The sequence below is a fragment of the Columba livia genome, chromosome 3 (assembly GCF_036013475.1).
Source record: "Columba livia isolate bColLiv1 breed racing homer chromosome 3, bColLiv1.pat.W.v2, whole genome shotgun sequence".
Classification (NCBI taxonomy): Eukaryota; Metazoa; Chordata; class Aves; order Columbiformes; family Columbidae; genus Columba; species Columba livia.
Genome location: NC_088604.1, coordinates 74,191,682 through 74,219,676, shown reverse-complemented (window position 1 = coordinate 74,219,676; position 27,995 = coordinate 74,191,682). Strand labels below are relative to the sequence as shown.

The 27,995-nt window shown below is 37.2% G+C and overlaps 1 protein-coding gene across 3 annotated transcripts; it reads right to left on the bottom strand.

The window, feature by feature from the left end:
• Positions 1–292: 292 nt before the first annotated feature.
• On the bottom strand, positions 293–27,995 carry CEP43 (centrosomal protein 43). 3 transcript variants are annotated; one of them, XM_021296029.2, is made up of 13 exons: positions 27,427–27,723; positions 19,320–19,373; positions 17,350–17,404; positions 16,619–16,707; positions 14,645–14,779; positions 13,763–13,846; positions 9,170–9,387; positions 6,210–6,290; positions 5,880–5,989; positions 4,488–4,556; positions 3,728–3,767; positions 2,990–3,083; positions 293–2,578 (listed from the first exon to the last, which is right to left on the bottom strand). In XM_021296029.2, the coding sequence occupies exons 1-13, from the start codon at positions 27,514–27,516 to the stop codon at positions 2,504–2,506; spliced, it is 1,194 nt and encodes a 397-aa protein (XP_021151704.1). In that variant the 5' UTR covers positions 27,517–27,723; the 3' UTR covers positions 293–2,503. The 3 variants fall into 3 exon arrangements, with proteins under 3 accessions (XP_021151704.1, XP_005508663.1, XP_064913683.1); XM_005508606.3 differs by lacking the exon at positions 6,210–6,290 and having other exon boundaries at positions 27,427–27,995; XM_065057611.1 differs by lacking the exon at positions 16,619–16,707 and having other exon boundaries at positions 17,390–17,404; positions 27,427–27,736.

The window sequence follows — 27,995 nt, the reverse complement described above, 5'->3', positions numbered from 1 at the left end:
TACTACTTTACTTACCATTCACAGGATTTGTTTAACAAATTACAGGACCTAAGTGTTTAACAAAAAAGTGTGTTCCTAACCAGACCTATTTGGTACAGAACTGCACAGACCAGTCATAAGGAAACATAAGATCCTTTGAGCCTAGAAGAACCCTGAGCGCACACACATTCTCCACTGCGGACTGGGCTAACTCCAAAAAAGACATCTTTCAAGAAAACCCCCCAAAACCCACAGGGCTTCCTGAACTTCCTAAATGTTAAGATTTTTGATTCAAGAAATTTCAAGAACACTATTTAGCCAGCACAGGAGCTTTATTTTGCAATTTGAATTATTATACACAATTCAGTAAGAGCCCACAGGAGGAACAACATGGAAACTTATCACTTTTTGGCTTTTTCTTAAATTAGAGCCAAACTGTGAGGTCTCCAATTAACCCCCAAGGTAAGAGAACAACACTTTGCTGTTAACAAGAGTCATGTTAACAAACAAAATATGTAATTAGGTATTTAAAAGGCCACATCTTCAAATGCAATTAAAAATAATTTAATAAAGTTTTTGCTTCTTTTGGTATGATAAATTTCCACATATCCTACCAGTAACAGAACATCATGTTTTCCTAAGACATGTAAAAAAGCAAACACCACACTCTCTACATTATTCCATACTCCCTAAAAATGAATGCCAGAAATCAATTGTTCCCAGGAATTCAAGTGGAACTTTATTTCCTTCATACATGGTGTTGCTCTTAAAAAAAAACGTTCAAACTTTCATACATAGTATCTTGAGGCACAGGTTCCCCCACACTTAAAGGATTTTTTTTTCCCTACACAGGATGTATCATACATTACATGATCGTTGCTATTTGAAGTCTATGGCACATGGATTTTTTTTTTGGGGGGGATAAAAAGAAATTCTCCTCTGTCTTTAGTCGCTACAGTATGGCACAAAGTACTCAACACCATTGCTAAATATTCTGATTTTTTTTCTGCTGGCTATTTTGGGGTGCACATAAGTTAAAGGCACAGTTTCCCCCTCTTCTCTCACATTATTTATGTACTGTACAAGCCTAATTTTGCAGCACTTTACCATGCCTGCTGGTGCAGTGCAAAAGGAGATTTAAGTTAGCATCCAACACTAGTAGCAGCTCTATATGCTTAATCAATGGCTTTAGTCTAGCATGCTACTTCCACTGTGATGACCATTGATGAGAGGCCAACAGCGTTCCAGATAAAAATTACAAAGCCTAAAAAAAAATTAAGTTATTTATATTCACTTACATGTATATTTTCCAAATGTGTTCACAATGTTCAAAAAGTGCACATTTTTAAGTCTTGTTTCAGTATTACAAATGTCCATGACCTATATCTTATAGCAGCGCCATGTACAACAGTATCACTAAAGAACTGACAATGATTCCATTACTGACCCTGTTCTGCAAAAGTGTAATTGAAATCACCAGAATTTGCTCTTAGCTAGAACTTAGTGTCCATAATGTCTTCGGTGTGGTATTTTTAAATATTTGGATTTAATTCTGTACAGCAGTCAGAATCTGAAGAACAGAAGGTTAGTGGCTTCACTTTTTGGTGCTCATTTTTATGTAACAAGGATTTTCCAGAATGAAAGTGATTTTACAGCACATGAAGAGCCCTCGATAATAAAAGCTCCACAAACCATTACCATACTGTTAAATTATCAAAAAACAATAAGATTTAGTTAATGATTTGTGGATTGTTACAAAATTACTTTTAGTGATTCAACAACAGATAACGTTGATGAAACTATCACACACAAAAAACAGCTTAGGTCTTCACATCAGTCTGACAAACATATTTAAACAAGAATATTTGGACTTGAGACTAGTGCTAAATTTAGCTCCTAAATTTAGCGATATCTTTGAGAGCTTAGATACCCTCAACTTGATAGGCCTTTTTTTTTTAAAAAAAAAAAAGTCCAACTTTCAGAAGAGTCTGAAAACAGCAGTTTCAAGTAAGTCTGGAGCAATTAGGTATTGTGGCTAGAGTGACTATAAAGATGTACTACATGCTTGACAAAACTGTCTCAAGAGAAGTGTGAGGTGAACCACTACCTCTGAAAGTTCTTGCTTTGGTTATCTTTAAAAAAAAAATATCAGACTGTTACAGTAACAGTGCAAGTTCAATACAGAGCCACAAGCCTCTCTGTAGATGCTCTCTATTAATTGGTTTTTTTTTTTTATTATGCCCACTGCCAGCAATGGACATTTTGCTTCGAAAATCTACTTCCTGCTGTAAAAGGTTTAGCTGGACCAAATGAGGAAAATAATTCCAACATTAGACTCAAATGGGAACACACTATTTCTTTTAGTTCTTGTTAAGAATATTTAAAAGCCTTCTCCAGCTACAGTCTTTTTGAAACACAAGGCACAAATAGGGAGTGGACATTTCAGCAAAAAGTGATTGTCTGAAATTAAGAGTCCACAGCAGTCTTCTAGTCCAGCACAATGAAACATTTTTGCTGCCCAACTCTATGCCACGTCTTCTAGATAGTCTGCAACATCACTTAACTGAGAAATGGTAAGGTCTTGCGTGATGCCTTCAAGCTAGAAAATAAAGGAAATAAACTCAGAAGTCATAGAAAGAGTAAGTATTATTTCTTGTACAGTCCTTCATATAGCATCTCATCCTTTTGGCCTCAAGTTCTTTCAGTGAAATTTCAACTTCTTTAAGAGTTGCTCAGACAGATCTTGAGATAGAGGGATAAGACATCTCTATGCTGGATACTAAACCAGTCTTAAAAACAGTTTAAATGCTTAGACACAGACAGTGAATTGTGCTACCAAACAATTGTGGGATTTTTGTCTTGTTTCTTTAATCAGCATAGTATCTATTTTGGTAGGAATACCAGGTGTAAAATGCCATGATAATGGCACATTCCTTCATGGAAGAAAAAAACAGAAAGTCAAGACAAGATCAAATGAATGTAAAGAACAACAATTTCGAGAGAAACATACTTTATCACTGGCATTCGACTCTTCCGTTTCCACAGAAATTTCATCTATTTCTTCACCAATACTGATATCACTTTTTTCTGAGCGATGACTAGTACTAAAAAGAAAACCATAAACATAGAAAATATAGAAAAGACTTTCTTCCCAAACATCCACGTATTACATTCACCTTGCCTTTATATCTCACATTTGATTTGGATTTCACTTCCTAGCAAGTTAAACATGAAGTTACTTAAAACCCTGTAACAACTAAAGGCTTTCTACCTAGACAAAGCCATAATAAATACTGATAAATACTCAGACCTCAATCCTGCAGCTTACAACACCAATACCTTCACATCCTAAGGATGAGGCTGTTAAATATTTATTACTGACTATTCATGATTTATTTCTATTTGGATACTTCAGTATACACCATATTAATTGCCTAATAGTATTAAAGTGTTGAAACATTGCTAAGTTCATGGTTCAAGAAAAAACTCTTCCACAGAAAAACTAACTTATCATTTAAAAGTTAGCACCAGGTTGTTAAGGAACTCATTAACCTTACATAAAAAGGATTTTTTAAAAAAGTTTGTAACTATATATAATAAAACATCAAACTGAAGTTTAAAGGAATTCAGAGGTACTGACATTCCAGCAAGTGACTAGTCGAAATGTTACGAAATAATTCAAATACGCGAGGGGATATGCTAACAATGTATTAAATACTGTGCTACTGCAATATCATCCTTCTCTTACCTGTTGAAGTCATCAGCATACTCATCGTCATCTCCATTTCCTAAATAATTTTTAAAAGGCATTAATCAAAGAAGTTCTCTCTTCAGGAAATGCAAAAAATAATCTATTCCTTCACCAAAATACATGGTTTGAGAACCAGCAAAAATGGTAGTAGGTTACATCACAGATTAGGAAGAAAAACTTTGCAATTAATCTCAATCTCATTTACATAAACTGTTTTGAAACTGAACATACATTTTCAGGATGTTGACTACATTACTGAAGACAAAATTTATATACCTGGTAGCTCTATTTTGAGAGAGAGTTGATAATTCTTGTATCGCGTTATTTTCATATTGTTCCTAAATCTTACAAGACAACTTTTAACGGTGAAGAAGGCAAGTAAATATGCCACAGAAAAACAGTAAGACTTGTCTATCTTTTTCTGCAAATATAAACCTCCTCTTTTCTTAGAAATGTAGACCACAAAATTTATCACTTGACAGTAGCAAAAATACACACAGAATGAACGTAATTTTTGCTCATGTGTAATATACTAATCCACATACAAGACATCAGTTCTCTTTTCTGTATTCCCTTAGATCAGATCTTGCCCTTAACTCCAGTAAGATTCACGATGGTGTTAAAGAGAGTGACAGAAGTAAAAGCTGAAGATTTTACTTTAATACATGTATTTCAGTTTCTCAGATTCCTCTGAGAAGCTGAGCCAGAACTTAGAGTTAAAAACATCAGATCTTACTCATTTTTAACAGTTACTTGCCTAATTCTAGCGAACTGAGTTTTGCATTCGCCAACCGCAGGTCTTTCAAAACAGAGTTTCTATTCAAACCTGTGACAACACAAAAGCCTTATATCAGAAATTTGACTTATGACTAATAAGATCCTACTTAAACATACCCATCAACAATTTATAACGAGTGTTCTTTTCATAGAACAGTGTGGGTTGGAATGGACCTTCAATGGTCATCTAGTCCACAACCCCTGCAGTGAGCAGGGACATCTTCAACTAGATCAGCCCCTTCCAGCCTGGCCTTGAATGTCTGCAGGGATGGTACATCTTCCACCCCTCCGGGCAACTTGTTCAAGTGCTTAACCACCCTCACCGTAAAAAAAAACTTCTTATATCTAGTCTAGATCTCCCTTCTTTTAGTTTAAAATTATTACCCCTTGGTCCTATCATAAGAGGCCCTTCTAAAATGTTTGTCCCCATCTTTCTTATAAGCCCCCTTTTAAGTATTGAAATGTCACAAGGACTCCCCGGAGCCTTCTCTTCTCCAGGTTGAACCACCCCATCTCAGTCTGTGCTCACAGGAAAGGTGTTCCAGTCCTCTGATCATTTTTGTGGCCTCCTCTGGACCCCCTCCAACAGGACCATGTCTTTCCTTTACTAAGGGCTTCAGAGCTGGACACAGTACTCCAGATGTGGTCTCACCAGAGCAGAGCAGAGGGGTAGAATCACCTCCCTCAAGCTGATGGACAAAGTTTCTTTTGACACAGACCAGAAAACAGTTGGCTTTCTTGGCTGTGAGTGCACATTGCTGGGTCATGTCCAGCTTTTGATCCACGAGTATCCCCATGTCCTTCTCTGCAAGGCTGCTCTCAGTCCCTTCATCCCCAAGCTGGTACTGATGATGCTGGGGGTTGCCCCAACCTAAGTACAATAACCTTACATAATTTTATAGTATTGTATGGTAATATTATATCCAATTTTCATCTCTGAACTCTGTTAATACTTAAAAACTTTAGCAGCAAACAGGCACAATCTCCCAGTATTCAGGATCATATTTTACAACATGAAAGCAAATATCTCTAAAGAATTTAAGCAAATAATGTAAGATAATAAAAATTAGTTAATTTATGTTAAAAACTGAGCAGTAGAATTTTATACTGCTATAAACTGCTTTACACACACACAAAAACAAGTGCAGTGAAGTATTCAGTGCTCTAAAACATAAGATGCCCCAATAGTAGCACAATACATCAAAACCAGTATGCAATCAGTGAAAAAAGCATTACTACGAAGCACATCACAACCAGGAGGGGGCCACATACAGTCTACTTAATCACATTTGCATCTGAACATGTACCTCATTAATTACCTTACAGGAAATATCTCCTACATTCATCAAAACAAACACATGTGAAAACTTACTATCTGGCTCCTTTAGTGAAGGTGCGCCTGTCAGGGAGCTTAACCCACTTTTTAGAGGCGGTGCATCAGAAAGGGATGCTAGACCTCCTGCTTTATTAGCTTCAGTTTTCCTGAAACAAACCAAATAAATAAGTACTTCACAGAGCTGTAAAATGTGCACAGTGACTTTCTTTTCTGTTATTTATTAAATTGTCATAAAACTAAGCCAGCAATATTTACAGCAAAAATAGCAAGGGGAAAGGACTATTCATTCTGCAATCTTAAAAACAGGAGGCAGTTTACTGGCAGAAGCATCAAGCGAGACATTCTGTAAGAAAGTCACTTTCTCACCTATGCAAAGACTTCTGTCTGCCTTCTTTCACAGACAGAGCTCCTGCACCTTCAGCAGCATCACTATTTTTATCAAGGAGCCTTTCATTAACCCCCACATGTAAACGCAGCCAAAAGAAAAAAGATTCAGATATAAATCAGTATTCAAATTGCTTGATCTAAAACTAAAAGAGAAACTATTCATACTAAGAGCAACCAGTTCACTGAGTGAAAACAACCCAGTCATTGCAAGATAGACCTCATCATTACAGGTAAAGTTTACTTGCCTAATATCTATTCCATTCATATATTTTAAGTGTTGAGTTCAAACACTACTTGCAAGTAAACGGTGAAGAAACACTATAAAAAAAGATCGAGATTTTCACATTTAGCATTACCGGAACTGTTTGTTACTATGATTCTATTGCTATCAGCAATGGACAACATTTGAATCATTCATTATATTTATAGCATCATGCATATCATATATTAAAACACCTCAAAATTTTGAGCAATGGGTCAGAGATCTAGGGACAATGAAAGTCTGCATCATCCCTTACTCTGTCCTTAGCAACTGCTTTCCCCCTTCTTTCTCATGCACCCTTCTTACAGGAGTAGGCAAAGCTCCCATAAGGAATTTACCTTTTTGCAAACCAAGCAACCCTGGTGCCTCTCCTTACTCATCACCTGGGAGTCAGCACAACATACCACAAAGGGATTTCACCTGAACAATATGTTCTTTTTACTCCTCTAGAGGAGCTGCCAGGAGGGTAGAAGCAAGAGACTCAGAGACAGCTCAGTTACAATTGGTTGCTAGCTCATTCATTAGTAACATACTCAACAAATCCTATTATGGAAAATTACTATATCTACATCACAATAACATTATGAGGTACAAATTGGTGGACTGTGACTCTACTACAGACACATAATTTGAAAACAATAGGGAGTTTCTCTACTAGAAAAAAAAAAATCCTTATTTTACTGAATAATTAAGTCTTTTTCTTGGATGGTCTTTTTAAAGAAATCCAATTTACCCAATTTCAAAGTGAACTTCCCTTCTTGTCATATGAAAAATGCTCAAACAATAATTAATAAATATTATTATTCAGAAGTTTTTCCAGCCTTTTCTAGTTTTCCCAGCTTACTATTTAGACCTATTTTGTGGCAACACAACCACCTGCTACCACGGTTAGACTTTAGTTAAAGGCTAAATAAATGAGCCCTTGAGTAAGGAGGAGTAAATGCACTCAGATGCAGTTTCAATCTTGATATTTCCAATTTAAAAAATTAAAAAAATACCATACTAGGGTTATTTGTAACACAGTATTTTTCGGAGAAAAATCACTGCTCTTTGAGGAAAAAGATTCTGCTCCAACTAAATACATCCAGGAAAAGCTGTATTATAAATGATCTTTCTCAAATAGTTGATCTACTACAAATAGACCTAGTTTACCTGGCATTGTTGCCTTATGCTGAACCAGAATGATCCCATTCCAAGAGTAATCATTTACTGTGGTAATAATACAAAAAAAGAGTTGATACTGCTCTGCCCACTGGTGACATAGTTGGGGGAAAAAAGCCAACGTGAGGGCAACTATTGTCAAACCGACTTGCAAATGCTTTCTGCAACCTCTTCTGGTAATCTCCATTAAGCTAAAGAAATTCTCCAGTTACTGGAGCACAGTGAAAGAACACCATGAAATGGTCTTGCAGCATTTCTCAATAGAGATATTTAAGCTAAGCTTTGACATAACTTGACATGATAACACAAAGATAGGTTTTACAGTTTTATAACAAAGCTGTTGTATAGTTCAGTCACTAGTTCTTGTTTCAAATTGTATTTTTCAGTCACACTCCATAGATGAACAATAAAAAATACCCTTTAGAAGCATCTGCAAAATTGGCATTTCTGTAAAATAACATTTGGCTGAAAACACAGAATTGCACACAAAAGATGCTGCGATGTGATGAGTAAACTCCCCACTGTGAGAAAACTTTTTGTACTCTCATGTCCTGGTTTCAGCTGGCATAGAGTTAATTTTCTTCCTAGTAGCTGGTATAGTGCTCTGTTTTACATTTTAGGATGAGAATAATGTTGATAACACATGGATGCTTCTGTTGTTGCTAGGCAGCAAAGGACTTCTCCGCTTCTCATGCTGTGCCAGGTGCACAAGAAGCTGGGAGCAGGCACAGCCAGGACAGCAGACCCCAACTGACCAAAGGGATATTCCTCACCATTTGACCTCATGTTCAGCATATAAAGCTGAGGAAAGAAGAAGGGGGGGACATTTGGAGTGATGGTGTTCATCTTCCAAGTAATCGTTATGTGTGAAGGAGCTGTGCTTTCCAGGAGATGGCTGAACACCTGCCTGCCCATGGGAAGTAGTAAATGAATCCCTTTGGTTTGCTTTGCTGCATGTGCAGCTTTTGTTTTACATATTAATTGATCTTTGTCTCAACCCACAAGTTTTTACACTTGTACTCTTCTGAGTCTCTACTGCATCCCATCAGGGGAAGCAAGTGAGCAGCTGTGTGGGGCTAAATCACAACATCACAGTTTATGGAGACAGTTTACACATTCACCAGATTTTTTTATATTCCTTACAGGTACCTGAAGCACTATCCCCGTCATTGTCCACTTCTTTTTGTGCTGATCACCACTGCAGCTCTGCTGCAAGAAGAAACACTGATGTCTGCGCCTCATACATGTTAATTCCAGCTGGGGACCTTACATAGTCTGATGCACCTTAAAGTGATACAGGTTTTTCCACTTATGGTACATCCAAGAGATGCCAGATGACACTGTGCATTTCAGAGACCAAAATCATAGAAATGCACATTTCAGAAATAAAATGTTATGGATCTCAGCACTCACATTTAGAAGTGCCAATAACCAAATATCAGCTAGCTCTCAAAGGCCTGTGAGCATATTGAGGACAAAATAAACTCATATTAAGTAGAACATCCACATTACTTACCAGCCATAAGTTCTTTCCGGTTTGGGTATAGGATCATCAAAAAAAGAATCTCCCTCTACATCATCTTCATCCACACCTGGATCACTTTTTTCTTTGGTATTTATGTCTTTGTTTTCTAGTTGAGGATCTAGTTTTGTTTCATTAGGCAGAAAATGAATGCTGCTTTTGCTTGCTTCTCCTGATGAGACACTTTTATCACTTTGAGTGGTTTCAGAAGCCTTGAAAGATAAAGTAAAAACTCTCACTGAAAGAAACAATTTATCTTGAAGAAAATCCATATAAACCGTATTTATGTCTTGTAATACTGCAAGGTGGTAATACAAACACACAACATAAAATATACACCTACCAACACTTATAAAAAATTTTCTCAAATGAATAGTACTTCTCAGGAATGTATTAGTATCATCAGCAATCACACTGGAGAAAAATGTCATTTCAGAAAGTAAGTGTGCTTTATTGTTGCTGCCTTTAAAAAAATTCTTCCATCCTCCGCATTGCTTTATTATCTGGATCACCTTTATTATAAAAGCAACCAATTTTTAAAAATATTGGTCATCAAATAAAGAAGTCTACAAACAGACTGATTCTTACTTCCTAGCTTTGACTATAGGGGAGCTGGTTTGTTTTACAGCCTGAAAGATACATGATGCTTTATCAGTATTATCTTGCAACCGGTCTATGAAAAAAATGTTATAGCCACAATAAATCAATTTAAATCCATGCATATTTCTCTAACTTCCATAATAAATGGTAATCTCTGCAGTACAATATTAGGTTTTAAAGTAGCAAGCATAAGACGACTGCAGTTAGCAACACTTTGTCCCTCCAATATTTTATTTCCTTTGAGAAACAGAACTGTTGTTGAAAAGCAAGCACTTAGTTGTACCCTTACTGGATTAAAAGAGAAATTACAGCTACTTTTCCATTCCGGAGCCTGAGAGAGTGAGTTGCTGCTATCTCATTTGAGAAATTAGAGGCACAACAGTTCGCCTTTGCTTGAATTCACATATTGTAAAGTTTTCCTGAAGTGAAATAATTACTTTCAAATTGTAGTGATATATTAACCATGACTAAGGATTCAAAAAGCAAGATGCCTACCTTGGTTTTCAGACTAATGGTGTTAATAAATCAGCCTGTGGTTTCACACTCACACTTAAATAAGCTTAATTCTTTGTAGCTGCCAAGAGCTGTGGTCTTGGTCTCTCCTAGCATGCTCCCTTCTACATTACATCTGTTGGTTGCCAAGTCACAGTCAAAATCAGTTCAGCTCACAGGTTTGCCCAAAAACCACCAGAGAATCTCAAGTTTCAATCAGGAAGTCTAGACTGTTCAGGTAACTTCCACCTTGCTCCAGCTGGGACTGGCTAAAATTTCCTCCTTCTGCATTATTTTTACTCCATGTTGCATGGGCAGAATGTTGTCCCATCCTGCTTTTTCCAAGGAGAGAGAGGACCAGGAAAAAGAAAAACAAAACAAAACACTAATAATTATAGTCCTATTGAGATTTCTAGTACTTGTTCTTAGAGACCTATGAAGACCAAACACCAGGTGATGCTGTTTCTATCAGGAAACATCCATACAGAAACAATTTTCCCATGTTTCTGAGAAAACTATATTTTTGTGGAGGATTCAGCAACACATTATGAAAAGCATTTCCAGAACATAAAACCATAGAATGTTCTGAGTTGGAAGGGACCCACAAGGATCATTGAGTCTAACTCCTGCCTCCGCATATGACAACCCACAGTTCACACCATGTGTCTGAGGGCATTGTCCAGTCTCTTCTTGAACACCATCAGGCTTGGGGCCGTGACCTCCTCCCTGGGGAGCCTGTCCCAGTGCTCCACCACCCTCTGGGTGAAGAACCTTTTCCTAATGTTCAATCCAAACCTCCCCTGGCACATCGTACTGCCATTCCCTCAGGTTCTGTTATTGGTCACTAAAGAGAAGAATTTGGAGCCTGCCCCTCCTCCTCCCCTTGTGAGGAAGCTGCAGCCACCATGAGGTCTCCTCTTCATGTTCATCTGTCTCTCACTGCAATGGAATTACCATTTGCTTGCCATTGAAAATGGGTATAAAGAATGCAAAAAGCCTGATCATAAATTCCAACTTATTGGAAATTATATTCTACTTGCAATCTTATAAAATTAGAATGAGGACTTAAATAAAAGTGTTATCAATGCCTCAGCTGCTGCTGCATGCCCTAGGTATTTGACTCTTTAACAGTTGCGTTCTGACAATGCACAAAACTCTCCTTAAAAATAAAACAAACAAAACCAACCAACCAAAAAACAAGCAAGCAGAGAACATGGCTCAGTGAATGATCTTTTACCACACTTCCAATACTTCTTACTCAGAATTAAATACTCCTGTCTGGTAGTTTCTCTGAAACTTAGACCTTAAAATCACTTTCTTATATCCATATACTTATTAGGCACTAAGTCTATACACATTAAAAAATTCCACTATTAACTGCACCAGTCAAAATCACTATCATTAAGCTAAAGTCAGTCAATAAGAGGAGCTTTGCATCTATGGACTAGTATATCTAAAAACAGTTGACAGCAGCCTGAAAAATAATTCTGAACGTCTTAACACAGAGAAGAATACAATGACGGCAAAACAGTATCACTTCTGGAAAACAGCACTAATGTTTGGAAATCATTCTAACATTGTTTATTTTTATTTTCTGCCCAGCTTGGACAGCACTATTTGAGCTGGGTACAGGAATTCCTGTTTTGTACAGGCCCAAACAACTGTTATAAAAGGACTAAGTGTTATTTATCCTTGTTATAACCTTAAACAACAAAAATGACTGTCACTACTTTACTATATGGCCTCTATAGCTGAGTTTCCAGGCATGACTTAACACTCATTCTTATCAATCTAGTTTCCTAATGAAACAAGTCTTAAGCACTTCTCTGTGCTTATGTCTCTGCCTTCCTCTAACTAAGGTACTTTGGACTTGCTGGCCAAGTTCAACCACTACAAAAAGGATAAAAGTTTAAATAAATAAACAAAACACAAAAAACCCCACACTTGCATAACTGGATTGCAAAAAGCTCTGTCAAGAACAGACTTCAAGGAATAAGATTCATAAGAGGTTAGACCAGCATTGAGACATGTGCATGCATATCCAGGAGAAAAAAAAAAGTATGAAAGCTGGTTCAATTTAAAAGCTACTAGAACTACTTTTTTCTTCCTCTAGACAAGTATTCTTTTCCTGAGGAAAATCCATGTAACAAACATTTAGTTCTTCTCTTTCTGACCTACTTATTTAAAATAAACTAACTTAAAACTCAAGATGAAAGGTAGTATATGCAAGGAAGAATGGAGTATTTATGACTCCTAACTCATCACCAGTAGTTGTTCTTAGCTAATCTAGAACCACTCTATGACAAAAGCAGGGGGTCAGGTATGAAGCAACAGTATTAGTAACAGTGATATTTAATCAGCATTCTGATCTTTTTAGTGTATTTGTTTTAAAATCTGGTACCAAGCAAGAACTATCCTCTCCTAAAGCAGGCCTGAAATCATTAGAATTTCTATTCAAAGATCAGTTACAGAAATATTAGCTTTTAAGATACCATCAACAAGCACAGCAATTAATAAATTAACTTAATCTTGAAATGAAGCTTGCTTTCCAAATAGTACAGTTTTCTAGTTTTGCAATAGCAAAAAACTGAAGAATGAGAAGAAAATGAAGCAGATCCAAGCTGAGCTGTCATTTTATTTTCTTTTATCCTTACCACTTCTTCTCCCAAATGAATAAATTAACAACAAAACCCATGCAATGTTATATTTCTCAACTTTCATCAGCGAGTTGGAAAGCTTTTAAGTTATTTCCAATAATTCTGAAAAAAGGTGTTTTAACTTTGTGATCAGATTATATCAATAATTTGAACAAACTTTAGTATTTGAATCAAAGTCGGTTTGCTTTTGGTTCTGTTTTTTTTTTTTTTATTTTGTTTTGGGGTTTTTTTTGGTTTTGTTTCAAGGGGTATTTTGTTTAGGGGGAGGAATAGGTTTTTGTTGATTTTTGTGTGTTGTGGTGCTTTTTATTGTTTGTTTGGGGCTTTAGTTGTTTTTTTGTTTGTTTTGTTTGTTTTTAATGGTTGCAGTGAGTAGCTGGTTTCTTCTGGAAGAGAGGCTCAAGTGATCATGCCCCTTTCTGTGCCCTACACTTCTTCATAATTCTCAACCTGTTGATCAGATTGAGATCCTCTGGGCAAATGTAAAGGAGCTTAAGAGGCCTGGAAGATGTTACTTAATACAGACTTTGTGCTAACAGGAAGCAACAGTGAAAAGAAAGCCACAGGCCCCAACAAATTGACAGCTGTATCCTAACAACTTCTCAGTGCGAGCAGTAATCAGCCAGATGCCTGAAAAATAGTCAGGTTATAATAGCTCCAACCTGTCCGTGTCTCACAGAGACTGTGTGTGCATTGTCACCTACCCAGTCAGAAACGTACTTTGCAGATCATTTAAATCAATGCAATCGTATCCACAGTTCCGTAGGACTTCTCTCTTTCACTTGTCTTGTTTCAGGTATGTTATGTAGCATTTTCATTATACGTTAAAAAATCCTACCTTATTTGGTATAGGGTGTGTACTTGATCTTCCATCAGATGATTTTGATGTGGGACACAGGCTGTCACTTAAAACCGAAGCCACCTAAGAAGTTTCATATAAACACTTATTAAAAATACATTGACTTGTGTCATAATACCATCCAACAACAAGGCTACTGTCCTCACTCACACAGCAGGCAAACTGTGACACCATAACGCTATTTCAGTAAGTCTATGACAACTACTTCTGAATTTAAGCTTTCATTGGGGTACCAAATTCATGTTGGGTGCATAGAATTTTCTTTCAAGCCACAATCATGACAGAGACTAATCAAACACTACTGGCCAGATTTCATTCATATAATTAACAACTATATTATATATTCCATTAAAATGTTACTGTCATGACCTTCAGGTAATTAAATACTTTCATATATTTAGTTTTAAATGCATATGCTTTCAGAAAAGCTTTCAAGCTCTTAACACAACCAATTCTAGGCTTTTCAGGTAATATTAAACTTAGAATCACACCAAAGAAAAGAGGTACAGCCAAAAGTGTTATCAAACTGCACTAGAAATCAGAAGATAAGAAACAGTGTTTTGTTGTTTTTTGTCATTTGTCTGAGCTCACTCTGTGTTACTATGTTGTAGCAGAATATTATTAAAGAGTACTACGGTAACATTAGAAGTAATAGAATAGTCACAATCTTTATCTTTCAGCATTGTTTTCCGCTAAGTTATGTCGAATGCATTTCCTATTATACTAAGTATAGTAAAGACTTGAAACAGTGTAATACTACAACCACAGCCAAGTATTCTTAACTTCAGTTTAATTTTCATTATTGAAACAAAAAAGAAAAAAGAATTATGAAGAAATAAACTATATGTTAACACTACTTACTTCTCCACTGCCTGAAATCTTTTTCTGCTGACATTTTTTAACAACTTCCAACAAAAGGGGACCACCCACAGTACCTTCTGCTTCTGTAATTCCCAAATCTCGGGCTAAGTTTTCTCGGCCATCAAGGCCATTTAGCTGGGGAAGGGAGGGAAGAAAAAAAAAAAAAATCACAGCATCGAAATAACTGTCAGAAAACATATTTTGTAACATAACTACTAATGATTTTTATTCAAAATATTGCTATTTAATAAGACTAAACAGTGATTATTTAAGACTTCCTGTTGCATGCAGACTACAGTAATGATAACCTGTTGCATCATTTACTTCTCATCTGTACCTGAACTTATCAGACCAACCAAAGTAGTTTTAAATATGCAAATATTCATCACGAGCATGCTTCAGGATTTAAGGATTTACATGGGCCAGTTACTTTAGCCTATCACATTTAAAAGTGGATCCGAGGACACCTAGCCAGTGGTTCCAGCAAATTTACAGATGATGGAGAATCTCCATTCCTCTGCACATGGAAGCACACCAACATAGGTCAACACTCAGTTTCAGTCTGTTTCACTTTAAAAAACCCCATGCATTTGGACATAAACGGGGATGAAAGTGATTCGATATCAGTCAAAAAAAGAAAGAAAGAAAGAAAGAAAAAGACTCTTTTAAAACCTGAACTTTACATTATAGCAAAAACAGAACGCTGCAGCAAACCCAGGTTAGTTGGCATAATCTCAAAATGGCAATACTGCAAAGAGTTAATCTTGAAACCTTATGATTTAGAGGCACTTCAATATCAAACCACTGGTCAAAGCAAATACTGAAGCAAGCCACCACGAGTCAAACACATTGAAATATGGAGGATAAAGAGACAATGCAACAGACTGCTTAAAGACAGGGGCTAGTAGAGGAAGACAAAGTAAAAATCTTTTAGCACTATACACAGTAGTCTTGGCAAAGCTGCTTAACTTTGACCAAATTTCGTATATGCACTGCAATAGGTGAAAAAGACACTTCTGGAAAAAGAAAGGGGACATTTCAAAGTGCATGAGATGCTTTACAATGCAAATGAAGCTCCCAAGAGTGAGTGGCAACATAACAGAAAGCATGACTGTTTCTATTTGGTAGCATGAACATGAATCTTTGTATAGATGTGTCCTAGTGCAGTAAATGTAGCTAAGGCTATTTGGCAAAGGACAAGGGTGTATGAGACCTCCTTTGATTAAGTCCCTAAACAGAAACACAAACTTCTGAGGAACAGAAGATAACTAATGGATTTAACAAAGTTGGATTTTTAGTAAATTAACTATTTTAAATGATATTGAGAATAAAAATTAGTATTTGAGGTGTAAAGATAAATTCTTCAGTTAAATGGAACTGTTTCAACCCCAAATTTATTATTAGAACCTTTGTATCATAAAAACACAGAGGGACAAACATGAAGAACAACCCTGACCCAATATCAAAAGCCTAAAATCAATCAGTTGGGTTACAGGATCATCATAGGTCCCTTCCAACTGAATTATTCAATCACTTTTTGTCATGTGCATTTCCATGAATTCCTTTGTTTCACTGAAATTTCCCTTTGAGTAGATTATTGATGTTATTTTAATTTTCATGTAACAATACTAACTTAATATCATTACATAGTAAAACTATTGGCAAAAAAATGTTGCAGGAATATTCTGTTGCATATACTGTTACGTGACTTCACAAAAATTATTAATTTGTTAATTAAGAATTAACACATTATCAAGTATTGACTTTTCATAAAGGGAATTCTCACTTGTACTAACACACTTTCCTAGAGTAAGTGTCTTTATGGCAATAAGTACCTTTTACAGACTAAATACTTAAAAATACTTAGAATAAACACAAGCAAATGGCTTAAACAAATCTACTATAGCTTCTGTATTCATTGCCATGCACACCAATCAATCAGCATAGCATACAAATAAAACCAGTATATCTTACTGTGCTTGATTCAGGCTGAAAAACAGCCAATGTAAAATCAAGATTGAAAAAACGCAGAAATTCTGCAACAAGACCTGCTACCAAGCGACCTAAAAAGGAAATAAGAAGATTAAAAATACACCACCCAGAAATAATTCTTACTTCAAAGATTTAATATTAACATGGTTTCAGTATGAACATCTACATTGATTCAACACTCCTACAATCATCATTTGAACATTCAACAAATTACCACCCACATAGCTAACTTGTATACCAATTCTCTAATTTCTAACTCAGCCATCATTTCAAAATTATTTAAGTCAGCAATATTGCAGGAGCATAAATAGAGATTGCTTGCCGAATTCAGGTGCAATAATATTTTTTAAACTATTCAGCTGTTTAAAAGACATCATTTTGGCATTTCTCCTATGGGTGCATTCACTACTGCACCACGACAGTAAGTTTTCACTGGTTACTGTTTTTATTGGTCTAGAATGGCTCTGAGTTAGCATAATCATAACTCAAGATGAAATACTAATTTAAAAGCACTAGCAACCTCAGTTAAAAACACAACTTCAGCAATGTTAACTTCAAAAATTATAGATTGACTTCTACTCTGAATGAATATTAATTATGACATTTAACAGGAACATGTCATGAAGACTGTACTGTTATTAAAAGATGCAAAGATTTATTCCTTTGTTCCCTATTTTTATTACTTTGAGAGGTACACTAAACAAAGAACTTACCATCTTTTGTACCCAAAAAACTTTTCAAGCTTTCATTTACCAGAGGTGTTTTGTTCTGTCAAAAAAGCAAAAACCAAGCAGTAATTAACATCATCCTCATACTCACAAGAAACTGAAAAGCACAGCAAGTTGGTGTTTTGGTGTGCACTGTTCCACAGTGATGCATGGCACATGTCATTCACTTCTTTTTAAAAGAAAATAAAAAAATCTACCTTCATATTAACTCTACTACCTACCAGCAAAACTTGCAGAGCCATTTACTTAAGCAAATTAAAATTCTGTCAGTATTTCTACTATAAAAAAGCTAGAGTATTTTCACAAAAACTCTTAATAGCATGCCAATTTTTATTTACTTAATTATTGAAAAGGTGAATAAAGCAGTTAACTTTCCAAATTACTCTTCTAGTATAGTGCCAAGTTTGTTTAAGGAAATTCAGTCCCATGTTTTAAAAAACGGGAATTTACAAATAATCTAGAAAAAGTGTGGACCATGCTCATTGGTGGTTCACAAATCAATACTAATCTTCTATTAATTAAAAGACCTTCATAGATATTATGAAAACGGTTTTTCTCCCTTGTTAGATTTGCTCTCCTCAACTTTGCTTTTTAAGCAGAGATAAGTCAATGTACTATATTTGGGTTTGCCAATATTGTTCAGGGATTTTTCAAACCAAATTCTAAATGCCATTCCTATCATATCAAAATATCCTGAGTAAAAACCTAACTCAAAAGGTAATAGGTATTTATCATCATAGTAGTAAATGTTAACACACAGAAGAAAGCTGTGTGAAAAATAAATACACCTTGCTTAATACTTAGGAAGTCAGAGTAGTGATAAATACTAATACATTTTCAGTGTCTCTAGAGTGTAAAATTAAAATACTGTGATCTATTTAAGCCTTTTGAAAAAACAGTGAGCAGAGATCACCTGTAGCAAATCTCTCTTCAGCCCTATTATTCTCCGGATAGTCTGAGAGGTCGGTCTCTAGGTAATCTATAATATGCTGAAGATTCCCATAACACATGGCATTGTTCTGTTATATCACTCTTCCATTATATCTTTTCAGTAATCTTATGTTAGATTATGAATATGGAATATAGAATCTCACACCATAGAAAAACTACTTCCCCTCCTTAATGAAGTAACAATAATGTCTGTTTCAGCTCTGCAATTTTCCAGTAAGAGCACAACCATCTAACAAATAGAGGAACAGGACAGTTTTCCATTCCTCTTTAGAAACAGAGCCTGGACATACAGCACTCTCTACTCTCTAGTTCTAAAGAATGGAGAGACACAGGCAACAAGGCAATGTCAGCAGTAGAAGGGGGTCACAAAACTAGTCTCTGTATACCACCCCAGTACTGCTACTTAAATCAAGTTAGTATCACATACCTTTAATATTATTATATTCTCAAGTATCAGTACATAGTCTATCTCTTAACACAATTCTTCCTTAAATGTAAGCAAATTATCCTGAAGTAAGCCTACAATATCCTCATAAGAAATACCAAAACCATTAGTATACTTGGAAAGTTGCTGCATTATTTTTTTTTTAACAAGTGTATTGTGAAAGCAAAGACCTGTTATAATATTTTACATTTCAAAAGATATTACACCAATTCAATAAAATCTTGATCAGTCAATTAGATTTCTTTAAAAGTATTCAATGGAAAAGATATTTTGTTATTCTGATCAATTGGACAAAAACAATATAAAACCAGCAGAGACAGTTAGTTAAAGCTACAGTTTCAAAAGGCTATGTAACAATTCCTATTTCTAAACATCAGAAAACACCCTGATGGTCCTGTTTTGTGTTCTTTAAGCATGACACTCTTATGCAGCAGTAAATAATTTTCTCTTGTTACATTTCACAAATACAAACTATCAAAATCATTATATATCATTCTACACAAAGAACTATCAGGATGCTGTTTTTTTTTTTTTTTTTAATTTTAAAATGTTTTCTTACCTCTACTTTCTCTTGTTCTTCTAAAGCCAGAAAAACAGCAGCTCGCAACTCTGCCTGCCAAACAAAAAAAGAACAAAACAAAGAGCATTTCTACAAGCACAGTTTTCCCCATGCAAATAGCCAGCAAGTAGCTTAGCAGCTATTTGTTTCTCCTCAAGCAACTTGGCACTGATCGTAATCTTACATCAATGCAATTAAGATATTTAAAATTACAGGCAATGTGACTTGAGGCCGAGAAATAAGAGTATTAGTCTGAGAACAAGCTAGAGGAAGGGTGTTCTGCAAGAGGGGGTACATTTGATACAAGACTTACTACATTATTTCTTCGTACACAAAAATATTCCAAATTACCTACATTAGCTCTTATTAGTTTCTTCTGAGTTAAAAATCCAGCCCTTTAGGGCAGCTTTGAAACACCTACCCTTCACATACAATTTGCTCAGGAAACATGAATAGCTTGTGATAATACATTTTTAAACTTAATGTTAAGATAATTAAATTCCTATGATTCCTTGTCAGATCACACTCAAAGAAACAGAATTTCCACAGGAAGAGAGCATAATTCCAGTAGCTCAAATATTCCTGAGGTGAGGCTTTACCTAATCAACTTCGAATATCTTAATATCAAGGATCAAAATGCTTTTAAAGACTATCTTGAATATTTAAGCTTAAGCCTCACCTAACTAATTTTAAAGCTTTTTTTTTTTTAAACCCTCCAGTTTCTCTACTTCTTCATTGAACATATCAAAAGGACAACATATATTACATTTGATTAAGCAGTTTCTGAAGTAGCCCATAGATAACATGGCAGTAAAAAAAACTATAAAAGACAGTGCTACACCATATGCTAGTTTTCTTAAAAGCAAAGAAGAAATCAAGCTTTTAAAGAAGGACTGATTTCCATAAGATTTTCTAAGAATAAGAACAATATGAAAAGTGTCTGGATTTTCTCATGTATATTACAAATGGTAACTAAACATGTATTTCTCTGTAACTGTTCCTTCCCACGATCAACAAAAAAATCCTTCACTGGAAAAAAAACAACTTCCTTTTTATGCATAACCCTCTTTGGGCACCTTTTTAAAGGATAGAAAGCAGTGCAAAGAAAGTTTAAAAGATTTCCCATCAAAAGAAGCACAAAACGCTTACCACAATTGTATGCAATGGTCATACTGACATCGCAGTTAGATTTTTTTCAGGTGCTGGGGTACAGCATTTGATCAACAAATCTTCTTACAACTCATTAATTTAAATATTATTATTCTTGCAAAATCAGTTTACATTTAACTTTATGACCAAGAGCTGATAATGTGTTTATTTAGTCTAATGTCACTATTTTTATATTCACTTCAAATTGATAGAGGGAACTAACTAACTAACACTTTAAGGGTGCCTAGTTGAGAGCTTTATATAACCAATTATGTTAAGAAAAAACAGAACCTTGTCAAATGCCAAGATAAGAAGTTTTACAGCACCTAGATGTAAACTTAAGGCACCTAGCTGTAAACTTGAGAAGACGAGATAATGGAGATCTACAGCAAAAGGGGGGAACCACTCTGGTTTCAATTGACTTGGCAGCTTGGATTCTGGTCAATTCAACATGAGCCAAAGGTAAAATGTTCACTGTGACGAAGCTGAAGAAGCCTTCATCTAAAGACCCCCAAAGACCCCTCCTCAAGAATACCAGCTGAGACTGCGCAGGCATAACAGGGAGGGGTCAAGGAGGAGACTATGGAAATGATTACCTAGGAGTCATGTCAATAAGAAGTGGGGAAAGGTTATGAATATATATATAGGCATTACTGGGGTCATTATGAATATGTAACATTTTACTGTATTTAAACACACCTCATATTGTTAGAAGTTGCGCATGAATGGTGGAACGACCCCGCTTGCACCCAATGTCGAAATAAACATATCTGCATTATAACCTTATGAGTTGTAAAGTTTTATGACTTTATAGGTTGTAAAGTTGTTTCCGCGTGTCAAAATAACGGCAAGCCTGCCTTGTGTCCTGGTTTTGTTAAAAACAAGTTTCTCTTTTAGTGAATTTGCCTGTCAGCTAAAGCCTTCATATTAGCTACGTTTTCCTGGAGAACCAGATGCATGTTTTGGTAAACATAGCAATGGAATACAAAGTTATTGATAAGCATGGATGCACCTCTTGCAACAGGGGCAACGAGAAACAGGTGATCAAGAAACTGACCAGAGTATAACATCCCATTCACATGAATACTTCATATAAAAGCGGAAGATCACAAGGATCACGCCCCTTTCCCTTTTGCTTATGGCGAACATTAGGAGAGGACCTTGCTAGTCGTCCCTGCGAACTGAGGCCTAGTGACAGACTGAATCCAGCTCCAGTTGGCTGCAGAGTCCAAAGCCGGGTGCTGGCTCTGCAGTTGCTGAGACTTTCAAGATTGGTTTTGTATGTTTTGTATGATTTTTCTCTATTCTTATTAGTAGCATTAGTAAAACATTTTTAATTTTTCCAACTCTCTTCTCTCTCTCTCTCTCTCCTTCTTTCCCTCCTGATCACCTGTTCTTAGTGGGAAGGGGGGACAGGGAGGGGCTAAGGGATGAAAGGAGGGAAGATAGGGTTAACAATGCATCTGCCACAGTTTTATTGTCACCCCGCAATCAAAACCCTCGACACCTTGCTTTCCACTGAAGCCACAGAAACCAAGTATACTTACCTAAAAACAATAACAAAGCATTTGTGAAACAGACTGGCTACTACAAATGTTCAAAACAAGATAACAGCCCCTACATGTGGGTAGGGGTAAACTCCTTTAAGGGTCTTGATCATGAGATTGAAGAACAAAGTAGTTGCCATTACATCAGCTGATCCAGAATCTGACCTGTTTGAGATTTTGGAACAATATCACAGCTGTCACTCCTTTTCACATAACTGTGATTGTTTGCCTGCTCCACTTCTCTAGGTCCAACTCAGTGGCTTTTAAATACAGACTGAGGTGCTTTTCTAACTCATCTTTTTAATGACACACTGCCAATTTTTCCAAGATGTTGCTATTCCCCATTCATAGCAGGTTCACCTTCTATTTCCATTAGTGCCCAATTAATATCCTTAAGGTCAGGACCTCATCACTACAAGATAGTGCCAGTGGTATTTACTGCATGTCCCTTTGCTCACCTGCATCATCTAACTACCACCCTACAGCCTCTCCGCAGATGAACAACCCTCCAATTGGTCTTTCAGTACTGTGAGCATCACTGTAAGTTTGAAGATAAACACTTCTGTGCTATCGCCATAAGGAAGGTTTACACCATTCCAGCACCCTGACCTTCATCCTTTGAGGTCAGATCATAACAAGAAATTCTCTAAATATCATCTCAATGATTTTAGACACAGAATCATGCACCTGAACCTGCATGAGGTTAAAGCAGTAATTCTCAGATTCATAAGAAAGTAAAAAGCAACAATAACAAAGCTGAGGGCAAAGGAAAAATCACCCCAATACAAGCATATGAATCATAGTACACAGTAGGATGGAAAATGCCATACAGGTTTTTCAAGACCTGAGACAAGTCACAGAGAATTTTAAATCCAGAGACAGAGACCACCATCACCAGGCAGGTCACGGAATCTTGTAAAGATTAATCCATTTACACAGTGTTGTTCTTCCCCCCTCCTTTGTCTTCGCCGTAGTACCCTTTGGCACCAGCCCAACCTGTGTTCTATACATGGTTACAAAACTGCTCCTGTCATTCATTCCCCTATTCCAACACACTGTCATTCTGCTAGGAGTTTTCAACCTGCATATGTAAAATTTTGTGGCACATGGGCACCTTTCCTGCACAACTTCCAGCATTTCCACTTCCTAACTCCAAGTGATTGCCATATAGCTTGGTAGATACAGAGCAAGACTGGCATAGCATTAAGCAGTCTAACCACTGGCGATCACCTCTGGCTAAACCCTGTGTGCATCAGGCTAACAGCCTGTACCAGTCTATATGCATTACAGATCCAAAGCTGGTGGAAAACCACAAAAAAGCAACCTCAATACCAACATCACTCCCCCCCCCTGCCACTCTCCATCTGTCAAGTTTGTGAGGTTCTCATTAAAGTGGGACCAGTAGTTTGTATGACCATTTTTTGTTCACTTCAGTGGAAAACTCTTCAACTTAGTATCCTTAACTGTCCAAGAAAGTTACATTTGGTGGTAATGCAATTGACACGATGAAGAACACCGGAAAAAAAAAAAATATATATATATAAAAAAGGAGAAGAATCCATACCAAAAAGGAAGTAGTAAACACCTAAACCTCAAACTCTAAATAACTGCAGCTACATTTATCATGTGCTTACTCTGCCTGCCACAGCAGTTCTCATTCTCACATTCCTAAAGGTAGGACACATCTACACCATTAAGAGGACCATACCAACATTTAAGTGCTGAACTTCAGTTAGTCTGAAACCATTATAAATGGTTATATTTTACTTAATTTCAAAACAATAAATAGATGTTACATTAAAAAAATATTTCCCATGATTCCAAATTATTTCACTTTGAGATGAACTGCTAAAAAATAAAAACAACCAAACTAAAACCCACAACATCCAGAAAACAGATTACACTGTAGTGTGCTGCATGCTCGTCACAACAGTTAATAATTCAAAGACATTTAAAAGCAATGTTCATTATAATATACTGAATGAAGATAAAAAAGCAAACAGGACACTTAACTGACCCACACATATGCAGTTAACAAAAAGTATTTTTATTTCATCTAACAATACATTATTTGCCAATACATCTGCTGTCTAGCTTTGAACCAAATTAGCAAGAAATTAGCAAGAACAGTATCAGCTGGCCAAAAGCACTACTAGTCATATGATATTAGTGATGCTAGCCTTGCTCATATTTGTAGCAACAGCAAGTTCCAGAGAATATTCAAAATTCAGGTGGCATAAATTTATTTTTCCCCAAAAGAAAGAGATTAAAAGATAGAAATCAAAACAAGATAACAAAGTAACACAGGAATAAGCATAATGGCTCTTCTTGCTCAGATGATGACAGCCTCCCTAGGAGAAAGATCGCATTCTTCTCAAAACAGAAGAACTTCTCTATTTTTACAGAATGTATCAAACAGTATCAGTGATAATTGTCAATGAAATACAAATATCCACAGTTACATTCAGTTTACAGAATTAATCAGGAAGCAGTCTTATTCAGTTTAATTCCAATGGTTAACAAATTATATACACATACACACACTGCAGCTTAAAAACAGGAAATTTTCAACTGCAAGGGGCAAATATATTTACACATCTTCCAGTTTTCACAGACTTCATTAAATACTCCAGTGTTCAAAGTCTAAGGTAAATAGAAAAACCGTGAACAGAATTTTTAAATGTCATACAAGTAATATTTTTTCAGCTCAGCAACTTGCATCAACACAAACACATCCAAGAAATTAATTTCTAAAGAAGAATAAGAAAATAAACCACATTCCATTATAAAATCACGTAGTAATAGAGACCACAGGTCTCGCCATAGGTTTCTTTCTAAAAATTACTCAGTCATTATGTTATAAAACATACAAGCTGAAAGCCTGATACATTCTAGCCACTGAAATAATTCCACTTGAATTCTAATCCTTCCAGAGCTGTCTTCACCTGCAGTGCTTCATAACAACTCAGCTATACATTGATCATATAATTTTCTTTAATGTATCTACTTCAGTTAAACTCAAATACCTTATTACAGCTAGCTTTCTAGCCTCATCCATCTTGAAAATGGTCAGTACTCATTTTGAAGTATAAAATCAAACAATTGTTTTGATAATATGTAATTGTTTTTTCAGGTCTACCACATAATAAAAAATACTGACACACAACAGATGAAGAAACACTATTGATCACAACTATAATTAATTTATTTTAATGACAGGACGATGGCAGTTGTTTTTTTAATGCAAGGTGTAATCTAAGTTCAATCAAAAGCCAACAGTTCAAGAAAACTGGTTCAACGTTAATACTTCTGGAAGACAAAGGGCTATTTGCCGTACCACTACAACAAATTCTCTAAGTCATTTATGCTGTTAATTAACAGACAGCCAGCAAAGTTGTGTGCCAATTAAGGTTTATGGCTAAGAAAAAAATAAAACACCAAAAATTCCTGTGCAGACTTAACCATAAGCATACCAGTTATTAACTGATATCTCCTAGTACTAAAGAGAGACACAATCAAACAACCAGGATGCAGTTTGTACCCCTGCAAGTTATTTGCTACTTTGCCTTACTGATACTTCATACCATATTCGTTACTACACACTTTTATCATTACAGAATAGCAAAAATTACAAATACATTTACATAAAACTCAATGAACTGGCAACCACAGTACAAAAACTTGCATACTACACAAAAACAGGAATTAAGAAACTACAGCTCTCATGCTCAACATGACCCAATTGGCTTGTTATGTTCTAATTATAATTTTATTAGCACCACACTTTTATTGGTTAACACTACATGGGAGGTTAACAGGTGGTCCAAAAGGTCTATTTCACACTTATCTCCCTATTCATGTTACAGCTACAAGAGCTAGAATCTTCATTCACTTCTGGAATTTAACAAAAGGATCATACACTTGAAATGTCACAACAACAGTTTTAATAATACTGCTTTGTTGAGAAGTATGACAACTAGCCCAAAATTCAGTGGACTTCATAGTACACACACAAAGATGCTCTCACATCCATTAACCACCTCAGTTGTTGAACTGCACCCGAAATATGAGCAATGATAATTCACCTCTTGAATACTTAAAACAGAATACTGTGGATAAATGTCACCATCCTTGATCTGAAATCCAAATTTCATTTCTCCTATACCTTAGAAGGGAACCCAGCAGTTCTTACACTTCCATATCTGTATAGCTCTCTACAATACACAAAAGTTATTCCTAGAAGTTTCTAACTTGAACAAGAATCCGTGGAACAAATTTTTATATTCTTTCTGACATGAGCTCACACTACATCACAGGCTTAGAAGTAGTGAAATCCCCACTACAACACTATCTTGCCCAAATTTTCTTAATGTAGCACAGAATTATAGAATCATTTCTGTTTGAAAAGACCCTTAGGATCATCAAGTCCAACCATAACCTAACCCAACTCTAGCACTAAATCATGTCCACAAGAACCTCTTCTAAACACCTTTTAAACACCTCCAGAGATGGTGACTGCACCACTTCCCTGGGCAGCCTGTTTCATTGCCTGGCAACCCTTTCTGTGAAGAATTTTTTCTAATATCCAACCTAAACCTTCCCTGGCGCAAGCTGAGGCCATTTCCTCTTGTCCTATCACTTGCTAGTTGGAAAAAGAGACCAACCCCCTCCATGCTACAACATCCTTTTAGGTAGTTGTAGTCAGCAATGATTAGCATGTACATAGCATGATTTGTTCCCTCTAAGGAGGCAGTATCTCCAAGTTTCCCAGGTTTAGCAAACCTCCAAAACACAGCAAGCCGTGTTCAAAAAGGACGTTTAAACAGCGATCCTCAAGGACTTCTGCTTGAATTTTTCAATAGGTGCTTTTTTGTACGGGATAGAAACTCTGCCCACCCTATCTCACACCACGAGGTGGCTGAATGTTTCCAACGGGTTTGGCGGCAGCAAGAAAAATCTTGCGGCCACACGGTATCTACGGCGGGCGAAACCGCACAGCCGGGCGCCGAGCTCCCTGTGGCGGCCCGGAGCTGCCCATCCGCTCCCCGCCTGGGCGGCCTTGCCAATCCCGCGGCCGCCGGGCAGCCCGCGGGGGGCGGTCAGGCCTCGGGCCCTTGGCTCCACCTCAAACACGCACCGGCTCTACCGCGCAAGGCAGGCGCCGGACCCGGCACCTCGCCGAGCCCCAGGCCGAGCAGCCGGGAAGCACCACAGGGAAGGCAGGCGCCACCGCCAGGCCGAGAGAGAGCCCCAACCGGGAACCCTGGCTGGAAACGGCAGAGAGAGAGGACGGAGCCCGGAAAGTCTCAGCCCGCCCTCCCCACCCCGGGTTCGGCGGGGCCGTTAACCGCCGCCAACCGGCGCTCCCCCCATCCCCGTGTGCGCGGACGAGAGACTCTCCTTCCCCTCACCTTAATCTTATTAAGCACCCCGCTGCTCTCCAGTGTCTGCACCAGCAGGTCCCGCAGTTCTGTGTCCTCCTCCGTCGCCGCGGCCGCCATCTTGTTTCTCCCTGACAACCGCCCAAACTGCGCTAGCGGTAGGATGAAGCCGGCAGATTCGCCTCAGCCGCAGGGAAAGGCATCAGCCCAACACAAGACCCGACGAAAGGAGGCGCGATAGACCGGTAGCGACCCCAAAGAGGACGCAGCGAGTCCGCGGCCGCCGGGCGCATCTGCTCTCTGCGGCGCCTCGAAAGTGCGGCAGCAAACCGACAGCACGGGCGTCGTAAGCGGAGGGCGGGAAATTTAAAGCGGTGTTGGTGTTAACGGCTGAACGGCGCGGCCGTTCGCCCCCATAAGATTCTCCTCAGCCCCTTCGTTCTTTTATTCCTCTCTCCTCCCCGCTTAGTGCTTCCATCTTCCGTACCTAGTGGCCACAGCTGCTCTTTATTGCCGCTCTTTTGCCTTAAAGTGTGAGGGCAGAAGCACTGAAATGGGTTTAAGGAGCGAACAACCTCCTCTCCGGGGCTGAGCTTGCT